This window comes from Dendroctonus ponderosae, unplaced genomic scaffold (genome assembly GCF_020466585.1).
Source record: "Dendroctonus ponderosae isolate FM_Combo_2020 unplaced genomic scaffold, Dpon_F_20191213v2 Dpon_F_20191213_1, whole genome shotgun sequence".
Classification (NCBI taxonomy): Eukaryota; Metazoa; Arthropoda; class Insecta; order Coleoptera; family Curculionidae; genus Dendroctonus; species Dendroctonus ponderosae.
The window spans coordinates 42,533,982-42,559,928 of record NW_026017110.1 but is presented as its reverse complement, the minus strand read 5'-3'; the positions used below and the strand labels follow the sequence as shown (position 1 = coordinate 42,559,928).

General features: G+C 35.5%; 1 protein-coding gene across 7 annotated transcripts in view; it reads left to right on the top strand.

Moving 5' to 3' along the window:
• Positions 1 to 19,825, top strand: part of LOC109544344 (homeodomain-interacting protein kinase 2) — a 59,682-nt gene extending 39,857 nt beyond the window's left edge. For 3 of the 7 annotated variants that reach the window (XM_019914459.2, XM_048661417.1, XM_019914460.2), the window contains 16 exons: positions 984 to 1,194; positions 1,287 to 1,333; positions 1,788 to 1,964; positions 4,360 to 4,543; positions 10,732 to 10,925; positions 11,012 to 11,242; positions 17,259 to 17,413; positions 17,471 to 17,796; positions 17,858 to 17,964; positions 18,051 to 18,146; positions 18,204 to 18,499; positions 18,590 to 18,697; positions 18,784 to 18,879; positions 18,937 to 19,261; positions 19,323 to 19,427; positions 19,514 to 19,825. In XM_019914459.2, the coding sequence (XP_019770018.2) occupies positions 1,301 to 1,333; positions 1,788 to 1,964; positions 4,360 to 4,543; positions 10,732 to 10,925; positions 11,012 to 11,242; positions 17,259 to 17,413; positions 17,471 to 17,796; positions 17,858 to 17,964; positions 18,051 to 18,098 (1,455 nt within the window). In that variant the 5' untranslated portion in view covers positions 984 to 1,194; positions 1,287 to 1,300 and the 3' untranslated portion in view covers positions 18,099 to 18,146; positions 18,204 to 18,499; positions 18,590 to 18,697; ... (2 more) ...; positions 19,323 to 19,427; positions 19,514 to 19,825. The remainder of the gene's footprint in view (positions 1 to 983; positions 1,195 to 1,286; positions 1,334 to 1,787; positions 1,965 to 4,359; positions 4,544 to 10,731; positions 10,926 to 11,011; positions 11,243 to 17,258; positions 17,414 to 17,470; positions 17,797 to 17,857; positions 17,965 to 18,050; positions 18,147 to 18,203; positions 18,500 to 18,589; positions 18,698 to 18,783; positions 18,880 to 18,936; positions 19,262 to 19,322; positions 19,428 to 19,513) is intronic. The other 4 variants (XM_019914462.2, XM_048661419.1, XM_019914461.2 and 1 more) reach the window with 4 other exon arrangements.
• Positions 19,826 to 25,947: the final 6,122 nt, after the last annotated feature.

The window sequence follows — 25,947 nt, the reverse complement described above, 5'->3', positions numbered from 1 at the left end:
GTGGAATGCGAATCAATCTGAATTGAATTGAAGACATCCATATTTCCTAAACGAAGGATAATCAAAGTCTGCAAATGTTCTTGAAGGTCTCAAATCGTGCAAAAATGAAGGTTTAGGTGCTTAGACATCACCTATCTTTTGAGTTTGGCCAGCAAACGTATATACTCGTTTCGCGAATCAATCTAAGCTTAGAACTAAATGAATCCCACACATTTTGAAAAACGTCGGGAAGAAGTCTCATGTGAATTGGTGTACGAAAATTATAAAATAATTCTATGAAGGAGCGTGAAAACGCGTGTTCTGCAACAGGTTGCGAATCTTGGATATGGTTGTTCGATCCCCTTTTCAAGCAACACTCCTGAGTTTGGGTTTTCAAAAATGTACAGAAGCCAACGAAAGACATGCGCGCCCGATCGACATGGGAGATAATAGTGGTCTCTTTTTTCATGAAGGTTGGCTATGTAGGGACTGTGCGTTTTGAACAGGGTTTCCCAAAGTTTTTCGATAACGGAACACTACATCTCCAGGCATTTTGACAACACTTACTTTATTTCAACGCCAAAAAGTCGCCAATATTTTCCATGGGGCCCACATAAATAAAGTCTTGAGAAAAAAGAGGAGTTTTTCTTCCTATTTTGAAAACTTCTGTAGTGCGCCTCGTAGGATGGATATTTTCCGCATATGTACTCGGCTTGAGGAAACTTCAGGAATTATTTCTAATTTGAAACGGACAAAAAAAACCGGAAAACGTACCAATTTTAAGTGGAAGCAAGGAATAGTTTATCTGTTACTTTCTTATAAACGCTTGAAAGCACGTGGCTAACTAATAAAATGCCGCTGGTGAAGTCGCAAGCTCGACTCTCCTGTGAATACGATCTAGTTTGATGTAGTCTCTATGATAATTCATAAATAAGAACTTGTCCATACACGATATTAAACTATGTATATGCTACGAAAAGTGACGATTTCAATTTTTTTTACAGGTTTTGAAACGATAACTGGGTGTTCCGGTTGACAAAACTGACCATTTTAAATCATGTGTGAGAGAAAGAGAAAGGAAGACGGTCGCCGTGATCCTTGGCACCGCACCTATTCTCACCACCAATTTCTTCTGAATATGTGGAGGGGGAATTGCAGTAGAGATTTTAGGTCTGCGCTAGAATGTAAAGTGGCTCAGTCGAGATTACGTGTGCGGTAAGTTCGGGAGTTTCTCATTTGCTTGGAACTATTTCATTTAACACAATAATTTCTCTGGCATAAAAATAATATAAATTTTTTATTTCCAGCTCAAAAAACAAATATGCCAAAATTGCCGGGCGGCCCATCAAGAACGGTAAGCGTATTTTCCTTTTTACCAAGAAAGTATTCGCTCCATGTCGTTTCAAACCATTCTCTCAAGGTCTTTTTAAGCAAGGATGTTCTTTTCTTTTTTCTTGACTTTGTTTTCTCTGGATATTTCCGTTCTCTAACAACATGTGCGAAACGTTCAAGTGTCTTATATATTTCTTTGTCTTTATTCATACCATGGAGTACCTCGACATTTGCATTGCAGTGCGACATAATTTTATTAGTCCACGTGATTCGCAAATGCGTCGATAGCACCTCAAATATTTGCCTCTGCTACATAAGAACTTTTTAAGACTCATGAGAGAGCTTCTTGCTTTTGTTTCGCTGCATGTGCTTTATTTTAAGTGTATTTTTATTAAAATTAATTAAAAAGAACGGCACAACCGACAGACAGAGCACCCATTTTACATGATATACATGAGCACCCCATGTTTTTGCAGCTTTGGAGCTTGGAGCCAAAAATGCCCAATTCTTGGGACAATCCCTTAGTGACTCGGGATGTTATCACAATCGCAGAGGACCGCGGTTCCTTCCAAAGTCAACCGTTAGACTTGACGGTTCGGAAGGAACCTGCGGTTAACATCGACGGGTCGGGTACAGGAACTTACCCAAGAAAGGTAAGATTATTTTCCGGTAGCCCCAAAAAGTATTCAATCTATGTCGTTTCAAACCATTCTGAGGTTTTTCAGCCAGGAGGTTCTTTCCTCCTTACCTGACTTTGTTTTCCCTGGATTTTTCCTACGATAATATTCAGCATAATATTCAGCAACAGCTTATATTTTAGTTCTCTTACATGTGCGAAATATTTAAGTGTATTATATATTTATTTGTCTTTGTTCATGCGATGGAGTACCTCGACATTTGCAATTTTATCAGTCCAGGAGATTCGCAAATGCGTCGATAGCACCACAAGTTTTTGTCACTGCTGCATAAAAATTTCTTAAGCCTCATGAAAGAGGCTTAAGAAGCTGTTTTTTTCTATTTCAATTCTAGATTTTATTTCCTACAATTCTTCAGCAGTTTCATTTATATATGTGCCCAAATATTTGTAGTGTTTAACTCTTTCTTTTGGACTACCATCAATTACCAACTATGGTAATGTTCATTTTTCTGGTGATCACCATAAATATTGTTTTGTTTAAATTCATTCTGAGGCCATATTTTTTACACAAACCGTCTATTATTTGCATGAAAGTTTGAAGATCATCATATTGTCTGTCATTATTATTGTACCGTCCGCATATCTAAAATGGTTAATTTGTTGACAATTCCGACTTCATCTTCTTCTGGAAAAAAACTTGAAATAAAGAAAATATATTGAAGAAGATAGGCGACAGAATGCAACTTTATCGAACCTAGCGTTGAATTTCTGTCTTCTAATAAGCAATCATTCACTATGCTTTTGGCAATTTGCCTCCAATACAGAGTGTCCCACCGGGAACCGCCGCGATCGATATCTGGCAAACTATAATTAACAGAAATTTGAAAATTGGACAGTGTGCCAAGTGCAAGCGGCCGAAATTATTTTCAAGATGGCCACACTGCCGGTTATACCGGAAGTAGGTAACAACTTGCTATTTTAAATGAAACACCCTATATATTATTACATTTTTGAGTTCTACTCCAAAGCCTAAATATATTTAATGTGTAATATCCTATCCCTAAGTCTAATCGTTTTTGATATATTTGATATTTTATGTAAAAAATGACAGTTGCAGCCACTCGAATAATTATTAATTTTTCCTATAAGAGAGTATGTGCTACTTAATTTGAGTCGCGTTTATTGTTGAAAAGGACTTACTTTAATGGAATTTCGACAACATTTTGATAACTATTAATACAAAGGGTTAAAAAAATAAGGTTCAAAATGACGTTAAGAAAACGGCCCAAAATCATTTTTTTCAAATAAAGTCCAATTTTTGATATTTTATCTTATTCAGTATTAAAAATAAGGATATGTTTGTGTAAAGTTGTCTATTCCAAAAGTTGTTTTCGAAATATTGTCAATTTAATGTTTTCAAATGGCTATTTTGCCGCATCGTATCACTCTTAGTTGCCATGTCAGTTACCTTTTGAAAATAATTAATAATCATGCTCGGACGCTTAAATTATAGAAACTAAGATTATTTAAATTTATTTATTATTAATGGAGAATGTGACAGATTCAATATACAACAAATGTGTCACATGTTCTTCATTTAAGTTTAAATAATCTTCGTTTGTATAATTTAAGAGTCTGGGCATGATGAACTGACAGCTGTCAGCATTCCTTTGGCATTTGATTGTATTAAAAATGGCCACTTTCGTTATGACAACTAAGAGAGTGACAGTATTTAAAACAAGATGCGACAAAACAGCTATATGAAAACATTAAACTAACGATATTTCGAAAACTAAACAGTTTTGGAACAGAGAACTTTACACAAACTTGCCCCTATTTTTAATACTAAATAAGATGAAATTATCAAAAAGGGGGTTTCCATTTGAAAAAATTGATTTTGGGTCGTTTTCTCAACGTCATTTTGAAACAAATTTTTTAACCCTTTGTGTTAATAGTTATCAAAATTTTGTCGAAATTCCATTAAAGTAAGTCCTTTTCAACAATAAATGCGACTCAATTCATATTCTCTTATAGGAAAAACTAATAATTAGTCGAGTGGCTGCAACTGTCATTTTTTACATAAAATTTAAAATATTTCAAAACCGATTAGACTTAGGTATAGGATATTACTTGATAAGGATTAAATATATTTAGAATTTGGAGTAGAATTCAACAATGTAATAATATATACGGTGTTTCATTTAAAATAAACAAGTTGATACCTACTTCCGGTATAACCGGAAGTGTGGCCATCTTGAAAATATTTTCGCCGCTTGCCCCCAATGACTTTGACGCACTGTCCAATTTTGAAATTTCTCCTAATTATAGTTTGCCAGATATTGATCGCGGCGGACACCATTTATCACCTATACATGGCCCAGTCAGGAGAACTGAAACAATTTTTTTTACAGCGGGCAAGGTTGTGTTTGGAAGCAACTGGGGGACAAGGAGTCGCCCATTCTTCGAACGTTTGGGAACGTGCGACCACGGTTTCGACGGCAACTCTTTCAGCGCCTCTGGGGTCGCAGCAAGGGGGAGCAGCAGCTCCACCCGCAGCTACCGCAGACTCCGGGCAGTCGCAAGGTAAGCGAAAATGTACGATTAATATTAACCTATTAACCTAATTATAGCTTAAGCATCCCGTAGCCAACTAATCAACTAACTCATGTAGCAAAGCATGCGGTTTTGTAAAAAATTGCTCCAAAATTAAAAAATACTATCCAAAAGGAACAAAAACTGAATAAATTAACCGAAACTAATTCAAATACCTACTTTTGTCTAAGAAAAATTCAGCCCAAAGCAACGGTTTTGCAACAGCCGGAACATCATGGTGTACTCTGTTATCTTAAGGGAAAGTAGCTAATTTTAATGGGGGAAAAGTGACAGACAGCCACATTTTTTTTAAAACACCGCCTAAGAAAAGTTGCGACTAAATTGCAAAAATAGAAATCTGTTAATTATCTGAACCATAAATAGTTTCATGTATTAGAACTTTCTATCTCAGAATAATGCTAGCATTCACCTTCTAAACTTGGTCAGACTTTTCAATCACCCTGTACATAGATGGGGCATATGGTTTTCCAACGATGGTATCGAAATTTTCATCGTCATATTGTAAATTTACTGAACTCATAAATAAAACACATAGAAATTAACATTTTCATAGTGTTGATAAATTTTACACAAAATTTTTAAATTTGGCAGATGGAAATATTTGTCTTGGAAGGTACAGGGCCGTCATAATATGCGTCCAAATTAATATATGTTCAAGCTCAAAAATATCATTTATTTTGAATGGAACACCTCGTATATAGTCAGTGTGGTTTGTTCAGGACCGGAAAACCTTGCATTTCTGCAACATAGTTTTTCGAAAAATGGGTTTCCTCTATCTAGAGGCGTATTGAGAATCTCTTAGTTGCGTTTAGTTGTGGAGATATTTGGCTTTTTTTAAAACCATAGTTTTTACATTGTTTCGAAAAACGTCTATTCTGCTGGGTATCTTTTCGCAGCCTTTATATTTTATAAAAGCAAACTTTTTCGACACGAAGTTTCGTTTTTTAGAAAAAGTTTGAAAGTTAAAATCGAGCAAAATATTCCTATGAATTTTCAATCAAATGGTACCAGTTAAGTAAACTTACTTTACTCTATCGTTGGCACACTCCGTACAAGGGGTTCTTTCTCTCCCAGCGATAATGGTTTCCGGAACAAATCCACTCAGTTTGGGATGCATTTTGTCCATATGAAACTCTCGATAACAATAGATTTTCGAAAAAAACTTAACTACCTTTAAAATTTCTCAATAGACAAATCGAAATCCTTAACTATTTCTAAAATTTTCCAATAGTTAAATCGAAATCCTTGACTATTTCTAAAATTTAGAAATTTTAAAATACTTTAAAACTAAAAAAACTTCTGAATACGCTTCTAGGTAGACAAAGCCGAGGTTTATAATCACTAATTAGCGAACATGAAAAGTTTTCTTATCCCGAGTAAGATACACTGGCAAAATGAAGGGGTGTGGCTTTAAAAATGATGCAATTTTTGAGCTTGAAAATATGGCAATGTTGGACAATTATTATGACCGCCCTGTAGTTTCAACAAATAGTTTGCAAACCGAATATTAATTAGTTCTTTCTCTTGCCAAATTGATAAAATTTCTGTCTTAAGACGACGGCGAATTTTCATCGTTAAAGTCTAATAACTAAAACACGGTCCAATTTTCGTTCGTATTTTTTATAACGAAAAGTATTTTAAATTAAGATAAGAATGCAAAAATAAAACAAAATATAATTTTTAAAGAGCTAATACCGCTTAAGCATAAAGTTACTATTCGCGAGTTCAACAGACTAAACGCCCCGTGGGGGCTAAAATTATAACTACCATTGTAGATCCATTGGGATCACATTGCTGCTTACGTCTGATTGTAATTTGTTTTGTTTTGTTCTAATCAACTTTTGTAAGCTTTTGAAGAAATAGAAACAAATCGAAAAATGTGTAAATATTGTTTTATGTTATAAATGTCATCAATTCCAATAATTAAACAATGCTGAAAAGTATCAACTGTCACTCGACAACGAGTAATTTGACGTTTCGCAGCACCACCATCGGTAGTTGAACTCGCCAATACTCTATGGTTGGAACACCACGGAAACAACATAAAGTTTGATTATTTGATTGTTGCTGCTCTGTTCGCGGAAATATCGCTGTCATTGTTCCCATGGGAACCCCCGGAATATTGACAACAAAACGTTTGGTTTTTTACGGTTTGTGTCGGTAGCTATTTGAGCCCTAAATATGTTTGAGAATGTCTGCATATTTCGACAAATTATCCTCCAGACTGTGCGTTTCAAGTCTCCCAACCTGTACACTTAGCGCGGGATTACCCAACGTCGTAAGTTTATTCTTCAACTTAATCATTAACTTAATTCATAAAATCCAAGTTAGCACTGCGTGGTTAAAAAAGACCGTTTACCCAAGTCTTTAAATTACAAACATAAAATTTCGGAACTTTTAACTTTTACGAATTAAAAGAACGAATTTGAGGCTACTTCGACAGATAGAAATCGTTATTTGATTCTTTGATTTAAACACAAGCCGGATTATTTCAAGATAAGGATTGTTCGTAAGAGGTTGTTCAGCTTAAGAATTGAAATTAAAGAAGAAAATTATGGAAACATGTTGGAACATGAACTGTTGGACCTAGTGGAAGAGCAAGTTCACTTATGGGACAAACCGCTGCTCAGATTCCAAATGCAATTTGCTGATATCTTTTGCCCAATACGGAGCAAGCAATCCATGTAAGCCAAAAAACTGGCTTTTCGTCATTCTTGTGTATTTAAAAAATTGCTCCCACTCACTATATACCATATCTTTTATTAAGGTGGCAAAAAGACCTTCTGTGGGTCTTTTCCGATTCATGGGGCGAACACCAAAACGCCTACACCTACTACCCTATTAAGCTTCAAATCTGCACTAAGTAGAGTAAATAATACTCCAGTCAGGCCAAGTGCAATCATTTGTTGATTATTCAAGAACATTGCAATTAATTTAATTTATAAAGGCAAACAGACCAATAAATCAAAATATAGACAATATTTTAGGTTATATCACAGCAACACATCACATTCGTAAAAAACGAAGGATTAAGAAACTGGCTAACAACCGATCCTTAAAAAGGTTAAATTTTACGAATTAAGAATTAAGCGCTACGACGTTGGGTAATCCCCCACTTACTTATCTTTGAGATATTTGCCATTTTTTGCTTTATTTTGCTCTTGACTGTCTCTTGATTCCGAGCCCTTTGCCGGCAAAATGATGCTAATTTTGCATTTTAGTTGTGTTAAATAAATCAGCAAACGCTTCAAAACTAATGTACTCAAACCAAAACTTAGCATGTACTAGGAGATCTGTTGTGATTCGTCCGTCGTCGCACGACCTGACAGATCTCCAACCAATTGAATCACTTTCATATCATCGTATAAACGGATGCATGGGGCATGCAGAAATCCGTCCGTTTGTTTTCACAGTCAATGTATTGCTTGGTTTTAGGGCGAAAAATCAGACGGCCTTGCGCGGTTTTCTCATATCAACCTCGAATTACTTAATTATTATTCTCACAAAAAACAGTATGTTAGTGGTAGTGTAATGTTGAGAATTATAAAGTGTTTTTTCATTTGAATTGACCCCCGATTTTAACTGGGACTTTTCAGACTGGTGAGTTTTTCGGGTTTCTGGTCCGCCGTGGAAAAGTTTTTTTTTCAATGTTTGCACACCCGAAGCGAACATGAACATGCAAGTTACTGGTGCTGGCTAAACGTTAAGAGGACATTCTTTAGCACGACAACTTAAACCCCCGAAAACTTCACTAGTTTCGAGTCATATCCGCAAAAACCGACTCCATGGAAATTTGTCAAATCGAAATCATCAAGATTCGCGTTTTCTTTGTCTGCTTAGATAGTGTTCTAAGGTCCGTATTTATAAACGATGCTCAAGCATGAGTCCGGTCTCAAGTACGAGACTTGGCTTCGATTCCGTTTTATAAACCATTCTCAAGCCAGTTCTCCAGCTTTGCTTGCTCAAGTATCGGTCGACGGTGGCTTGAGCATTGCTTCTACCCAGCCATTGAGGCATCGATATTTTTCGTTGAACCGTCAAACGGGTTTTAAGGTTATATTACTGTTTATGTTATGTTTTGCATTTTAATTTTTTGATTTTACTATCGTATACAATATAAAAATGGACAAGGTTTTGAATATTTGGACGTAATAGAGGAGGAAATAAACGAATGCCAACGTGTTAGTAAAATATATATATGAGATTTCAAAAATCCTTTTGAGTTTTTCTCAGATGTAGAATTTCGGAAAAGGTTTCGGTTTTCAAAGACCACTATTATTGAGGTGCCTTTTTTAAACGAACCATTATTGAAAGCGGATAATCGTAGACTAGTCGCAATTCGACAAATTCGCCAATAGTCCCAATATAAAATTACCAAATAAATACGAAAGTCCCTATACATCTATAATCGACCGATACTTCGCCGAGAATTCACGAAGTACTGTTTATAAATCGTCTCTCTCGGTTGAGAACGATCTCGTACTTGGCCAAGCATGAGCTGAGTATCGGCTTGAGTATTCTTTATAAATACGGGCCTAAATGCGCAATTATGACTCCTAATTTTATAAAAAAATAAGAGCGCATTGCCACATACTGACACTAAAACAATTACTGTGTCGGTTTTCTGTTTTTATTATAGGTGGTTGTTTTTTAGTGCGATAGAGTCCATTATTTCCGATGGTGTTGAACTTTCGAAACATAGTTTCATATAAAAGTTGTTGACGCACAAAGTGCGCACATTTTAAAAATATCTTATATGATACAGAGTATATTTTTTTTAAATAGAACTACCCATTTTTCATTAGCTCATGGAATGCTGCATATGAACCGTAAATTGCTTTTTTCTTACTTGCGACGTTGGCAGATTATCGCCATTTTCGTAAAAGTTTTCTTAAAAACATGGTATCTAAAAATTAATTGTAGAAGCAAGAAAAGCCGTTAAAGAGACAAAAAAATACGTCTTTCCAATCACCACAGATCCGTTAAGACTTCGATTGAACCAAAACATTAATACATTGTACAGGGTGTGGACAATGTGGACTTCAATCTAAAACTTTTTAACGCAATATAACTTTTGTTTTTCAAATGGAAGTTCCTGTATATTAATACGTCATTAGATAGACAATTTACAAAGTTACAAATGTACATTTATACTTTAAGCTGTGAAATCAACCGTTTTCAAATTATAATTTATTTTATTTAAAAATTTCAAAAAGTTGCTACATTTTGTAAGGTGGCTACGGAAGTCAATAAATAAGTGTCAAAATTTGAATTGTCACGTTTAATTAATCATTTATTTAATTATATCAAGAAATGAATGTAGTATTTACATGATGGAGCTCCAGTTCACCATACAGCTCAAATTGATGAGTACAATTAATCGATTTACCTCGTTCACCCGATTTGACAAAAATGGATTTTGTTTCATGGGCTTACGACAAAATTTATAAAATAACTCCAACTACAAAAGATGACATGAAGGAACGAATCACAACTGCTTTTCGAAGCATTAATAGTATTGTTTTGAACTGCGTTAGCGATTCATTTCAAAAACGTAGATATTAATAGTTGCTTAAATGTTAACGGAAATCATATTGAACATTTATTTTAAAATATCACAATTGGTATAATTTTATATTTTTATTTTTATAGACGTATGCAGTTTTATTGCATTTTTGGTATGAAATTCCATGCATTTTATGAAACGTTGCACTTTTCTTTATTGAATATGTCAAGTATCAACAAATTTTTTAATGAATTCCATAGCCACCTTACAAAATGTAATAACTTTTGGAAATATTTAAATAACATAATTTATAATTTAAAAATGGTTGTTTTTACAGCTTAAAGTGTAAATGCAAATTTGTTACTTTGTGAATTGTCTATCTAATGACGTATTAATTTACAGGTACTTCTCTTTGAAAAACAAAAGTTATATTGCGTTAAAAAGTTTTAGATTGAAGTCCATATTGTTAACACCCTGTACAATGTATTGATATTTTGGATCAATAGAATTCATAACGGAGCTGTGGTGGTTAAAGTCGAGTAGAGTAGAGTGGAAATGAGCTGATTAAAGGTCTAAAAATGTCCATAACTTGGCAAGGTTGGCAACCCCCATCCAGAAATTCTACAGCCGAGCAATTTTCTTAAATTCTTGTTTTTATATGCAGGTTCCGGAAGTTATGCAGAGGTCGGCTATAATATCGTGCAGGACGAGGTGCTGGACTCTAAGTCAAATAAGTACAAGGTACTTCAGTTTTTAGGCCAAGGAAGTTTTGGGCAGGTGGTGAAATGCTCGAAGAGAGGCACTGATGAGATTGTCGCGATTAAAATTCTTAAAAACCATCCGTATTTTAAACAACAAGTAAGTACTTAAGGTGGCAAAAGCGCTACAACCTACACCTCATCCCTCATCCCTCTGGATGCTTAAACAATGAAAAATGTTTTCAGGGTCTAATCGAGATCAGTATCCTATCGAAATTGAGTGATCGGAGTGTCAACGATTTTAATATCGTTAGAGCGTATGAGTTCTTCGAGCATAAAGCTCATTTATGTTTGGTCTTTGAGATGTTGGAGCAGAGTCTGTACGACTTTTTGAAGCAGAATAAATTTAGCCCTCTACCTCTGAAGTATATCAGGCCAATCTTACAGCAAGTTCTCACTGCGTTGCTAAAACTGAAGGTATGTATTAATATTTATCCGTAATTTGTTAAGGTAAAAATATTGCGTATCAGGCCAAATTTGTTTTATTCGAAAGCTTATAGGTTCCGAGGTGGTCTAAATGTAAATCAAATTTTCGTTTTTTTTTTCATTCATTTCTAACCAGTTTTCTATTACCAAAAAAATTGTCTTTGGGATTGTTGTTAGATGGACAAATCCAAATTTAATTTTACCTAGCTAAAAGTTCCTGGAGGGCGCTGGGAAGAAAGACTTTTTTTAGTTTCTAAATTTTGACCTTTTTGTTGGCAACATTTTTAAGCAAAAATGTGTACTTGGTATGTATATGTCGATATCTGACCGCTTTCCGGAAATTTCACATTGAAACATCTGGTAATTTTTTGAACTAATTTTTGAGCTAATTCAAATTGGATCTCAATAAAAGAAATATTCTGTTAAAGTGTATTCACTCATATTCAAGTACTTATTTAGGCTCGTTACGAACTACTTTAAGTTACTTTTTAAACGCAGTAAAGCATTTGGTGGTAATTGTGCAAACTCAATTCCTCTGGCCGGTTTGTTTGTTGTTTCCTCCAGCATTTAAAATTTTCTTGCTCATGATCGCAAGCCCTATTTTTTCTTCATGAGAAATAATTCGGGGCATTTTCAAAAACTTCAATGTAATTGCCGAAGTTAAAATATCTCGTCTTGCACTGAACTGATAATAAAACAATTTTTTATTCGAATGAATCAACAACGAACTTCGATCAGATGCGATGATCACAAAAAAGCACTTTTCTTTACTGTTCATTGTTTTACTTTTACGCACGTTGCTCGCAAAATTAAATGTGACAAATTGAACATGTCAATGTCATATATTATGTGACAGTTTCTAAAGTAAAGTATTTAAAGTATTTTCATTAAAAAGTAACAAGACAACTATTGATTAAAGTTTTAAGTTTACTTACAATTTGTAAATTATAAATTTGTTACACGTTCAATCTCTAAGTCGTTCAAATGATCTATTTTTCTGCGCTTGCCGATGTTGCCACATTTGCGTCCTGCAAAATATGCAACTTGTACGCCATACTATCAAAGTCGCACTTGAATTTTCAAAACTCATTGTTTCACTTGTATATGCTTACAAAAGTACGCTTTTGACATTTGAAAAATGGCATTGACATCAATTTTAAATATAAAGTTGGCGCCTTTTATTTTTGGCTATTTTTATTTATTATAACTTATGATTCGTGTTATGTCCTTTATTCGTATGTATGTATCGAAAACTACTATTTTTGCATGGTCCACTTTAAAAATGTCGATTTACGACAACATTAGGATCTATTTTGAGTTCGTTCAGAAAATTACTAGAGGATTCAATGTGAAATGTCTCGAAAACGGTCAGAGATATCGAGTTGAACCAAGTATACATTTTTTACTCGGAAAACATTGTTACACCGGAATATTGCCAACAAAAAAGTATTATTTTTAAATGGTACTAGTCTTTCTTGCCAGCACCCTCCAGAAACTTTATAAGCTAAGTAATAGGAAATTTGGGTTTGCCCATCTAAGAAAATAAAAATTTGCATAAAACGCAATATTTTTGCGCCAACAATGTGAGTGAATTTTGTCACATTAGTTGAGGACCGAACCTTTTAAAACATGGCGCACTTAAATGTTTTTGATACAAACTGTTTCATGAGAAAGGGGAATTATTTCCAGCCACTTATTCTAGGTCAGAAAACCACTCTAGCTTGCTATATGAACGATAGCCCAAAAATGCTTCGTTACAGATTTACAGGGTGTTGAAATTTAGTTTAAAAAATACAAAATGATAAGTTTCTAGAAAACGCATGAATGTATACGTCTATAATGTCACGAAATTTCCCAGGGATGAATAGCTAGGGCAGACGCATGTGTTGCAATAAAATAATTTTGTTAAGTTTTGCCAGTGGCGTGCGTACCTGCCCGCTACCGAAATTGGTAACGAAAAAATTGTACACGATTGTGTTTTTTAATTACTACAAATACTTTTCAAATTTCTCGTTTTATTACAAAGAAAAAATATGTTGATATTTTTGCCTACGCCAAGCCGTTAAGATTCTAATGTAAGTGGTACGTGGCCAAACTGCCCAAACTTAATTGGGAACGAACCATCGTTTCTAATGGAAAAGATAAAAACTAAGCTCATTTTATAAAAAGAGAGCATTTTGAACACATGTAATTCTGTTTTTCTATTTATAGTAGAAAGAGTCAAGCTTTTGAAAATTTCAATATTTTTATCTACTTTACCCACAAGTTATGTATGCGCTACAGACTACAAGAACCCTTGGGCCAGTAAATGAGAAATTAATAGTTTTTGCAAAACACTGACATCATTGTTTACCAATGTTTGCTCCAATACAAACGATGGTTGTCAATTAATTGTGTTCAGTTTGACCCACCTACCACAAGTCTTACTTTAGAATCCTAACCGCTTGTAGTAGCACAAAAGTACCGAAGATAATATCTGATTGTATTAATAAAAGAAATTCTTCGAGACTTTCTTCTATAGAATCTAAAAATTGTGCCCAAAAAGGAATTGGACTTTTAAAGTCTGTTCCTCACGTGCCTCACAGCACCTCAAGTTTCCGTTTGAGTTTATATGGACAAAACGTGTTAATTAGCTTGCCCTTTTAAAAGTGGGTCTAAATTTTGGAATTTCATTATTGAAGCTATTTTTTTTCCTACGTGTTTTGAACTTCTGTATTGCATTGTACCATCAAGTATTGTAAAAAATAGCAAAAAAACTCGGAGAACTTGAAAAATTAGTGAATTGAATATTGCAAAGACGATCAATTGACGGGTAACGACCATAATAATTGAATTTTATTTTGAATTATATATTTTTTCATGTGGTTTGATCTGCTGAATCGAGTAGTACGCTTATTTTTTTCTCTACGCATTTATGATTTCTTATTTGAAGATTTTGAACCTTTTACCCTATTCGACTGTATTTTCCGCATTTAGAAGATCTTTCTTGCTACGCCCAAGGCGTGCCCAAAATGACAACCGATTTGCAACAACTTGAATTGTTTTTTTTATTAGTCTCTTTCTCACTCGATTTTTTCATCTGTTGATCTTTCCTTTGCTTCAATTTTTTCTATCAAAAATTTTAAAATAAATAATAGATTACTGTCCACTTTCGTAATTTCCGTCAATATCTCAAAAGTTCATTGCATTATTTTTTTCCGACTTTTTTAAGGCTGATAAGGACAAACGTCGATTATCACCAAGAACTGAGGGGAAATTCTAGAGTTCGTCAGTTTCTGTCGTTAATTTTCGTTAATCTTCTTCGATTTCGTCTTGGAAAGGCAGCAGTTTTTGGCAATTTTTCTTCTCGTAATATTTTATAAGGGCATTTGCAATCGATTTGAACATTTTTGGATCATATTGCACTGAATAAACCGGCGTTTTTTTTTCTAAACGGTAAATAGACTTCTTTATATTTAAGGCTTTGTTTCTTTCATATTCAACTATATTTTACCCCATTTCGAAGATTGGTTGGACATTACTTGCTCAAAATTACTACAGATTTGCATTAAGCTCAATGTTTTTTTGTTTTTATATACAGGGTGTTTGCAAAATGGGTTATGAAATTTTTACAGGCTGAAATATTAGTAGTAAGTCATGTTCCCAGTTACAGCTCATCAAACTTCTTTTTTTTTTGTACTTTTTCAAATCTGTACTTTTTCGTACAAAAATTTAGTCTGAATATTAAATACCAATACAATAATCACTATAAATTGTCAAATTTTATACATTTTAAAACCAGACGACTTGAGTTGCTGCGATTCCAACTAAATACTGAGAGAAAGCCACTGAGTCACAAGTAATTAAAAACTTTATTGTCGATTTGCTCCTAAACGACGATGTTTTTCGAGTGGTGTTAAGAGTACATTTTTGTCTAGTATTTTCTAGTGTTTAAAATTGCATATTCTGTTTTGGGATATTTGACGTGACAAAAAAGTTATCGGGAAAATGAAATTTTGATTTCAAGTAAAGTTCCATCTCCAAAAGCAAGGTGAAGAAACTATTTTTTCTCAGAAAATTAGAGATCACAAATCTAAAACTTTGTACCGATTTTCAATTTGATCCGCGAATAAATGTGCAGAATAGAATTTTTTTTTAAATCAAGTTTTTTGAGCTGTAACTCGGAAAATATTCCGATTTCGAATTTTTGCTACATGACTTACAACTATTATTTCAGCCTGTAGAATCACCTTTAAAAACCTAATGCATTTTGCGAGCACCCTGTATATATTATACTTTGAATTATTGATTTTTTATTCGAATTAATCTAAAACCAGCCTAAAAATCTAAAGCCATTTTTCGATCAGAAGCGATGATCAAAAAACGACACTTTTCGCTCTTGTATCGAAAACTACTATTAAATTATAAGTAGATTCGTATTGTCCACCTTTGCCATTTTTTGTGGTATTTCAAGAGTTCATTAACTTCTTACTAGATTATTTTTTCAATCGTCGATTTTCAGGAATGCTTTACCTTGAATGCAAATCAGTTTGTTCCGACCGCTTCGTAAAATATTTTTCAGGATTTTGAATCTTGAATATGATTATTGGTGGACCACAGACTCCGATATTTTTGAAGAATTTTTCGCGTTTTGTTCAATTTTCGATATATTTTTCTAAGTGTGCATTTTTGTAAGTGATTTGTGCGGGCAACTTGAACGTTTTCTGATCATTTTCCAGTGAACAAGTTAGTTGATGTTTTTTTAATCGAGGCAAACTTCTTCGATATCAGTCGGTGTGTTCTGTGTGCAGAATTTTTATAGAATTTGCAAGCTCACAGAACATTTTTTTATTGTCGTCTTAATCGGTTTCGAAAGTTCGTCTGCTCTTTTCTTGTTCCTTGTTGGCATTTGTTCAGTTATTTCAAGAAATCGTTTGCAAGCTTATAGGATGGCCATGTGCCTTTTAAGTTTCTTTATCCTGTTGGTTTTGGAAGTTAAAAATCTGAACAGTTGAGGTAAATTTTTACTCAAAAATCACATACTTTCCAGCTGATGAGCGAAGACTACACTACAAGCTTGCAAAAGAAGTGTGAGATCTGTTGAAAGTGTTTATTTTTAGATTATTTGTGACTTCATACCTCTTAGTGGAATCTAGCAACGACTTTGTCTCGTTTCCAATTGAAACTATATCACATTGGTAATGGTTAGCTAAAGAAATAAATGTTCTAAGTTTAAATAAAATGGATTAAATGTACTAAATCATGTTTTTAAACGCAGCTTTTGTTTCTGCAACCCTTTTCCAGTTCCTGTAGCTTTCATTAACAAAACTTAAACTGCTGGTTCCACCTTATTTGAAGAAAAATCTGCAAGGTAAATCGGAACACAGCATCTTTGAGAATGCTGTACTTAATCCAAGGATGCCATGATATAATAACTGAACTTAAAAATACGAAGATCACAACTATACTGTTTTTTTTTTGTAGGAAAACTTGCTTAGAACCGACTGCCTTGAAAGTTCATGTAGCGATAGAGCCAAATCAATGACTTCTTTTTCTTCTATATGAAAATCTTTGTCTCTTGTCTTAGCAGGAAACAAGTACCCATATTTAGATTAGAAAATAATTTATTAATATTAAGTACTTAAAAATTGACTTTTTAATTCCCGAACAACTCGGAATGTTTTCACGTTCAGTATCATTATTGTCGAATTTGATCTGATTTTTTTAAATCGTAATTACTTATATCGCTATTGAAAGTGTAGCTAGCCCAACCTCGCCCACCCTTAGCGCCGCCACTGGTAGATTCAAACGGGCTGAAGAAGAAGATGAGTGAGACTATTTCTCTTGCTTTTTTGCAAGTCCAAGACTTTGTTCGCAAAAAGTACCATTTTTTCCCGTAAAAGTTCCCAAAACTGAGGCAGGGGCATTATTTAATGTCCCTGCCTCATGAAACACCTTGAGACCTAACATGTCACATTTAAAATAACACAACCCCGATTACGGATTAACACTGGACCTTCTATTACAGCAACTTGGGATGATCCACACAGATTTAAAACCTGATAACATTATGCTGGTGGACCCAGTTCGCCAGCCCTACCGGGTGAAAGTGATTGACTTTGGCTCGGCTAGCTATGTCAGCGAACCCGTATGTAACACTTATTTACAAACCCGTTATTACCGGTAAGTTTGAGGCCGATTTACTGATGGTAGAGTGCTCAAAATGTGTTTTTCCTGCAGATCCCCGGAAATCATCCTCGGTATGCCATTTTCCGAGGCTATTGACATGTGGTCGTTAGGTTGCGTGGGCGCTGAGCTATTCCTAGGCTGGCCGCTCTATCCTGGCTCATCCGAATATGACCAAATTCGATATATTAGCGAGACGCAGGGCTTGCCCACTGAGGACATGTTGAACAACGCATCGAAAACTACGAAATTTTTCTACAAAGATATGGAGAGTCCATATTCATTTTGGCAGCTCAAAACTCCCGCAGAACATGAAGCGGAAATGGGGATTAAGTCAAGAGAAACCCGCAAATACATCTTCAACTGCTTGGAGGATATCGGTAATTAATTAGCTAAGATGTGCAATCCGAATGTGGCTTTAACGGTGCTCTTTGGTTTCAGGTCAAGTAAACGTTCCGACTGATTTAGAAGGCGGGCAGTTGTTGAAGACAAAAGTGGCCCGGAGGGCATTCATTGACCTCCTAAAAAGGATGCTAACTATGGATCAGGTACTTTTTATTCTTATTCTAATTGAAAGCGTTACTATTGCGCCAATGTTCCGGTTCTGTGCAACTATATATTTTTATTGTTGCAGAATCTTCGAATCACACCGGAGGAAGCTCTGAAACATACATTTATATAGGCGCAGCGAAGCCGTATGTAACACTTATTTGCAAACCCGTGATTACCGGTAAGTTTGAGCTCGATTTACCAATGGTAGAGTGCTCAAAATGTGTTCTTGCTGCAGATCCCCGGAAATCATCCTCGTTATGCCATTTTCCGAGACATAGACATGTGGTCGTTCGGTTGCGTGGGCGCTGAGCTATTCCTAGGCCGGCCTTTCCACCCTGGCTCATCTGAATATGGCCAAATTCGATTCATTAGCGTGACGCAGGTCTTGCCCACTGAGCACATGTTGAACAACGCTTCGAAAACTACGAAATTTTTCTACAAAGATATGGAGAGTCCATATTCATTTTTGCAGCTCAAAACTCCCGCAGAACATGAGGCGGAAGCGGGGATTAAGTCGAGAGTAGCCCGCAGGTACATCTTCGACTGGTTGGAGGATATTGATAATTAATAAGCTAAGATGCGCAATTCGAATGTGGCTTTAACGGTGCTCTTTGGTTTCAGGTCAGGTAAACGTTCCGACTGATTTACAAGGCGGGCAATTGTTGAAGAAAAAAGTGGCTCGGAGGGACCTTCATTGACCTCCTAAAAAAGATGCTAACTATGGATCAGGTACCATTTATTCTTATTCTAATTGAAAGCGTTATTATTGCGCCAATGTTCCGGTTCTGTGCAACTATACATTTTTATTGTTGCAGAATGTTCGAATCACACTGGAGGAAGCTCTGAAACATACATTTATATAGGCGCAGCGAAGCCGTATGTAACACTTATTTGCAAACCCGTGATTACCGGTAAGTTTGAGCTCGATTTATCCATGGTAGAGTGCTCAAAATGTGTTCTTGCTGCAGATCCCCGGAAATCAGCCTCAGTATGCCATTTTCCGAGGCATAGACATGTGGTCGTTCGGTTGCGTGGGCGCTGAGCTATTCCTAGGCTGGCCGCTCTATCCTGGCTCATCCGAATATGGCCAAATTCGATATATTAGCGAAACGTAGGTTTTGCCCACTGAGCACATGTTGAACATCGCTTCGAAAACTACGAAATTTTTCTACAAAGATATGGAGAATACATATCCATTTTGGCGGCTCAAAGCTCCCGCAGAACATGAGGCGGAAACGGGGATTAAGTCGAAAGAAGCCCGTAGGTACATCTTCGACTGTTTGGAGGATATCGGTAATTAATAATTTAAGGTGCGCAATCCGAATGTGGCTTTAACGGTGCTCGTTGGTTTCAGGTCAAATAAACGTTTCGACTGGTTTAGAAGGCGAGCAATTGTTGGAAAAAAAGTGGCCCGGAGGACATTCATTGACCTCCTAAAAAAGATGCTACTATGGATCAGGTACTATTTATTCTTATTCTGATTGAAAGCGTTATTATTGCGCCAATGTTCCGGTTCTGTGCAACTATATATTTTTATTGTTGCAGAAGCTTTCAAGTACACCAGAGGAAGCTCTGAAGCATAAATTAGTGGCGCATTAACATAAAAGTGTAGGGTTAATTCGCAATCCGTTCCGGCATCAGTTGGTCACGAGCATTCTGCATCTGTCTTCGTTCACCCTCATTCCCTCATTTCTCTTCCCAATCCTCCGCTTTGTTGCCAATGATGACAGCAAACGCCCGGAGGGTACAACGCTCTGAGGTGACAAAGCAATTCCTTTTTTGGAACCTTTTTTTTCTTGATTTAAGATCCACTATTTATTTTATTCAATTTTATTAAAAATTTTAAAAACTTCAAAATGTTTTTTATTGAACCTTTAAACATATCAATATAAGTAAATGCCATACACTTATGACAAGGCCCGGCGTAACAGTTACTTGCAAACCCGTTACTTCCGTTACTCTTACTAAGTTACTTACTAAGTGCTCAAATTGTGTTTCCCGCAGGGCCCCGGAAATCATCCTCGTATTGCCCTTTTGCGATGCTATAGACATCTGATTCTTAGGTTGCGTGGTCACTGAGTTATTCCTAGACAGGCCGCTCTATCCTGGCTCATGATCAAATTCGGTACATGGAACATGGCTCAGACGCAGGGCTTGCACACTGAGCACATGCTCAACAACGCATCGAATACTGCGGGATTTTTCGACAACGATATGACTAGTACATCTCGATTGCATGGTTGGCAATTCAAGACGCCCGAAGAACATCAGACAGAATCGGGGATTAAGTCGAAATTAACCGGCAAATACATCTTCGACTGCTTGGATGATATCGGTAATAAGCTGGTAATAAACTCCTGAACAACATGAGGCGGAAGCGGGGATTAAGTCGAAACAAGCCCGCAGGTACATCTTCGACTGCTTGGAGGATATTGATAATTAATAAGCTAAGATGCGCAATCCGAATGTGGCTTTAAAGGTGCTCTTTGGTTTCAGGTCAAGTGAACGTTCCTATTGATTTGGGAGGAGAACAATTATTGGCCGAAACAGTGGACCGCACGGAATTCATTGACCTGAAAAGGATGCTAACTATGGATGAGGTATTCATTTTTATTCTAATTGAAAAGCGTTACTGTTGCGCCAATGTTCCGGTTCTGTGCAACTATATATTTTTATTGTTGCAGGAGGTTCGAATTACACCAGAAGAAGTTCTCAATCATGATTTGTGGGGTTGGCGCATCTGATTTGCTACGCTCAGTGTAGCAACATGAAAGCCAGCGTGCAGATGATGAAAATGTGTTTGCATGTTGCAGCGCAGCGACAGCAGCACGACAGCTGCAGCTGCGGACCACCCACCAGCAGTAGGTTGTTAATACGCAATCCCTTCCCGTATCAGTTGCATGGGGGCCTCACTGAAATATCCATGGTCGGACCAAGATTTTGATTGTGGTTAGCGGACCACCTTCCCGCTGGTTACACCACAACTTACTCATGAATGAACAGAACATCCCCGAGGGGGCGGCATGACGACGTTTACAGCTTGGATGCTGCTTTCAAAAATTTCAGGTGTCACACAGCATTAGCACCTGAACTGTGTACCACCTGTACTGTGTGTGAAATTGTAATAAACAACATACTAAAGTCTGATTCATTTATTTGTTCTGCGATCGTTGTTAGCAGACCGTCTCAAAACATTAATAAGTCGCAAAAAGTACTTGTTTTAATAATTTTAAAGACGTTAGTAATGAATTTGTGACTTGGCATATAAAGCTAGTGATTAGGCGACTTGTCCACTTTGTTTCCTATGTTGACGTGCCCGTCCCACAGACTACATATTACTACTGCAGCAGAAGTGGTAAAAGAGATATACTTCCTTACGATCAAAGAAAAAGAGCTTTAGAGTCTCAAGGTTGCAAAAAAATTGGTTTCTTTTGTACATCGGTCATTATTTTAAAAAGCAATAATGATTAGTTTAAAGTAACTTATTGTAAAAGTCATTATGGACATGACGTTAAACTAGCTCATATGCCATTACCTTTAAAAGCTAAAAATATGATAGCAACTCAGTTAATTCAAGGTGAATATACATACTTCAGTAAACATATTTTATTCACTACGTATGTTTGATATTGCTATGGGTTTATTACTTGATGTTTGTTGTAGGTGTTCCTCCCTCTCAAATTTTAAACAAAATCCGAGTGTTGATGCTGATTTTCAAAGATTACGTCTTACTACCAAATTAGATATCCATAATATCTTGAGAAGTTATAATTTGTATGATTCAGCTGTCCAAAGTAATAATGATGCTTTGAGTGTATAGTAAATATGGATAGAACAGCAAACTAACAAAAATAATAATGTAGTATTATTATACAAAAAGCAAGGAGAGGTGCATCCAGAGTTTAGACAGTTACATCAGGATGATTTTGTTCTTGGGTTTATGACGAAATGATGAAGAAATTTGGTGCTGAAGGGATTATTTGAATGGATGCTACTCATGGCACTAATCCATACGATTTTAAATTGATTACCATCTTAGTGCTAGACGATTTTGGAGAAGGGTTTCCTGTAGCTTTTTTATTTTCAAATAGTGAAGACTTTACAGTTTTGCAGCTTTTTATTAATGCAGTAAAAAATGTTGCTGGTACAGTACGAGCTGCCACATTTATGTCAGAGGATGCTGAACTATATTTCATTGCTTGGAGTGCGGTAATGGATGTTACGAAAACCAAGAAGTTATTGTGTATATGGCATGTGGATAGAGCTTGGAGGGCTAAGCTAAATCTTATAAAAGAAAAATCTAAACAAGTAGAAGTAGGTACATGAAAATATACATTAAAAAATGTACATACCTATTTGTTTATATATTTTAGGTGTATAAAATGTTGTGTATATTGAGGCAAGAATCCGGCATAGATGAATTTAAAAAACTTTTAGCATCTTTTAAGCTTTTGCTGCAAAGTGATCCAGAAACAAAAGAATTTTCAGAATATTTAAAAAAAATATATGAATTTAGAACAAATGTATGGGCGTCTTGTTATAGAATTGGTTCTGGAATAAATACAAACATGTATTTAGAATCGATGCATAAAGTTTTAAAACATATTTACTTGAAAGGTATTAATACCAATCTTAATGTAAATGGAAATATAATTTATTATTATCTTAATAATATAGCCTAAAGCTATTAATCAATGTTATCTTTCTTGTTTTAGGTGTTGCATGCAGGCGTTTGGATAAAACATTACATGTATTATTAAATTACGTTCGAGACAAACAATTCCAAAGGATAATTAAACTAGAAACGGGTAAAATGACAAGCAAAATAWAAAAAAATAATAAGAGTCATTTAACTGTTGCCCAGACAAATATTTCGATACTGAGGCTTACCAATGATGAATGGCAGGTAACATCTGAAAATGATTCCTACTTTGTCATGTTAAATAATATAAATAGTGAGCACGTCTGCAACCTAAAGTGCCCAGCTTGTAAATCATGCATACATATGTACAGCTGTACGTGTATGGATTTTATTATCCATCATAACATGTGCAAACACATTCATAAAGTATCCATAACTTTAGATATAAATGACGACAATGAATCAAGAGTACATATAGAAACTACAGAGCAGCAATATAAGAATAACGAAATGTGCCAGCACCTGAACACTTTAAGATCCGATGCCAATATCTATGATAAAATCGAAGAAAATATTAATCTGTTGAAAAATACCTGCAAAAACGTAACAGATGAAAATGCATTAAAAAAATAAATGAACTTTTATGTTGCTCTATGCTTTTTGCTTTTATGTATGCCTCAGCTGCTAATTTAACAAAATGGAATTTTGAAGTTTTACCGTATTCCAGCAAAACCGTAACACGACCTGCACCAAATAAGAAAACGGCAATGCAACCTCGGTAAAAACAATGATAAAAAGTTAATATTTTTTGCCTTGAAACTTAATGACATTGTTTTAGATTTTGTTCAACAAAGAGAAAGCGACAAGTCTCCAATCCTCGTCTGGCAAAACCATCAATCCAAGAAGTTGAAAAGATTAAATCTAAGCTTGATATAATTGTTTGATTGATATTAAATAGTTATTTTGTTATTTTATAATATTAATATTTATTATTCCACAAAAGAAAAAACAATCACTTACAATTCTGATATCTAAATATCGGCGAATATTCAAACTGTGAACATCAGTTCGAAATCTAATCTTATTGTGAAGATAAGGTGGACATTTTGACTCATTATTTTATAAAAAAACAGAGTGAGTGCCAAAGGCGTCTTTCAACGATGCTAAGCTATCTCAACTCCATTAGTTTGTATGCCGTATACGAGTACCCATACGCCAACGCCATATACGAGTACCTACCAAACGCAAACATGATTTCTGAATCAAGTGTACACAAGATTTTAAGAATAAACCGTATACAATATCTGCAAAAGTGAAGTTCGACAATATGAGAGTTTCACAAATTTCACATAGTAAAGCCTTTGTCTTTCCGCATAGATAAGTTTAAGTTTTGAAAATGCTCTTCTTAAACACAGACTGACATGTTGCCTGAATTTTAATTTTCTGTCCACAATGAGTCCCCGATATCTAGTTGAATTTCTAAATGTAATACATTCACCCCAGTTGAATACTCAGGTTCTCAGTAAGCCACGAGCGGCTGGTTTCAGGGCAAAACAATATTGCAACGCCTTTGGAGATATTTATTCTTAGCAGATGGTTATTAGACTAAGTGACCAGGTCATTAAGATCTTTGTTGATTTTATTGATTACAGTTTGAGCATGACCCGTAAAAATGATTTTTTAACTGCGTGTCATCAGCGCATCAAGATGATATTGCTAATACTGCAGGCAGAAAATAGTCTAGTCTCTGCTGCAGGGATTTAATATTGGAGCTAAATATATTGTAAAATAAAGGACCAAATATCGAACACTGAGGAACACCGACCGTCACCGCTCGCAAATCCCAAAATTAATCCTCGATCACTATCGCTCAGATAAGATGACACTAGTTCAGAATCATCATTTATAAGTACAATAACGATAATATTTTTATTTATATAGTTGCATGATTTGATGCGAATTGTTGTTTTTGTTTACCTTTATTTACGTTAGAATTTTAACCTAACCTAAAATGTTATATCTTCTCTGCGTATTGATTGGCTGTAAGTCACGTGATAAAATTACGATCTCTGGTTGGAGGGTCACTTTCCCCTGTAAACGCTCGTTACTCTCCAAGTGAGCCCCCATTACCCCTTAAAAGGAATGACGCCAATTTTGAATCACCCTGTATAACTATGTTATCCATACACCCCCCTAAATATGTATCTGCATTGGTAATTGTACTAAATTAATGAATTTGTTATGTTACTTTGAATTAGGTATTTGTGTAATGTCTGAATTTTTGATTCATAACATGATGTTGCTTCTTGAGCAAATGTTTCTGGGTTCTATAAGAAACACCTTTTACAAATCAATGGTAGTAGGTGTTTTGCCTATTTATTTACTGCAATAAAATTTTGTAAATGTTTATCCGGAGTTTTTATTAACGCTCCATAAGTGGTGACGTCACAAACTAGACAGATTCAGGGACTGTATCTAAGCAAAGTAAATTTGCATTGGAGTTAGATACGAAGTTTCCAAAGCGTGCTGATTAATGTAATAGTGAATAAAAAGACGCATTCTAAAGTAAATACATCCTAAATGTAAATACATTTAGGAGTGTCTTAGTAACGAATCTACATTAAAATAATAACGTAATTATTAGCAGTTTTCTTTATTTTCGACGAAAATGTCTTGATAACCTCAAACTTGATGTGAACGGATAGCAGGTTTCGTATCAGTAACTTTTTTTTTTTGCCCGGCGGCGGCTGGAGGATAAAAAATCTTCTCGAAGACACCACCCAGCGTCCCGTGACACCAGGTAGTGTTGGATTTCTACCAACTAAAAAACCCCCGTTTTTTGACTGCAAGTTTCCAGGAGTTATCCTTTAAAACTTGTGGTCTTCTGTAAGAATAGTTCAGCTCTGGCTATGCCTTCACCTCTCATTCTCTCCATGCTAGCTAGCTGCTAGAATGGGCATCTTACTAATTTGAGACAAGCACTACACTACTCAATGTTACTTCTATCACTCTATTCTAAAAGTTATTCACTTACAGCACTTTTACTGCTTGTACCTATTTATTGCCCTATTGGGCCATCTGGTGTCTGGGCCTTTTTTTCTTGGGCCCGTAGTCCTCTGGGGAGTAAGCTACGGCATTTCGTAGCTCCTCAAAGGGGTGGTTTTCGGCCAAGATCGTGGCTGCTTTTCTTTTTAGTAGGTCTCGTAGTGGCTCCGACTCTAGATCCCTGTAAATTTGACGATTACGTACAAACCAGGGAGCATATATGGCCATCCGCAGAAGTTTATTTTCTGTGGCCTGGAGCTGCCTCAGGTAGGTTTCTGCCGCATATCCCCAC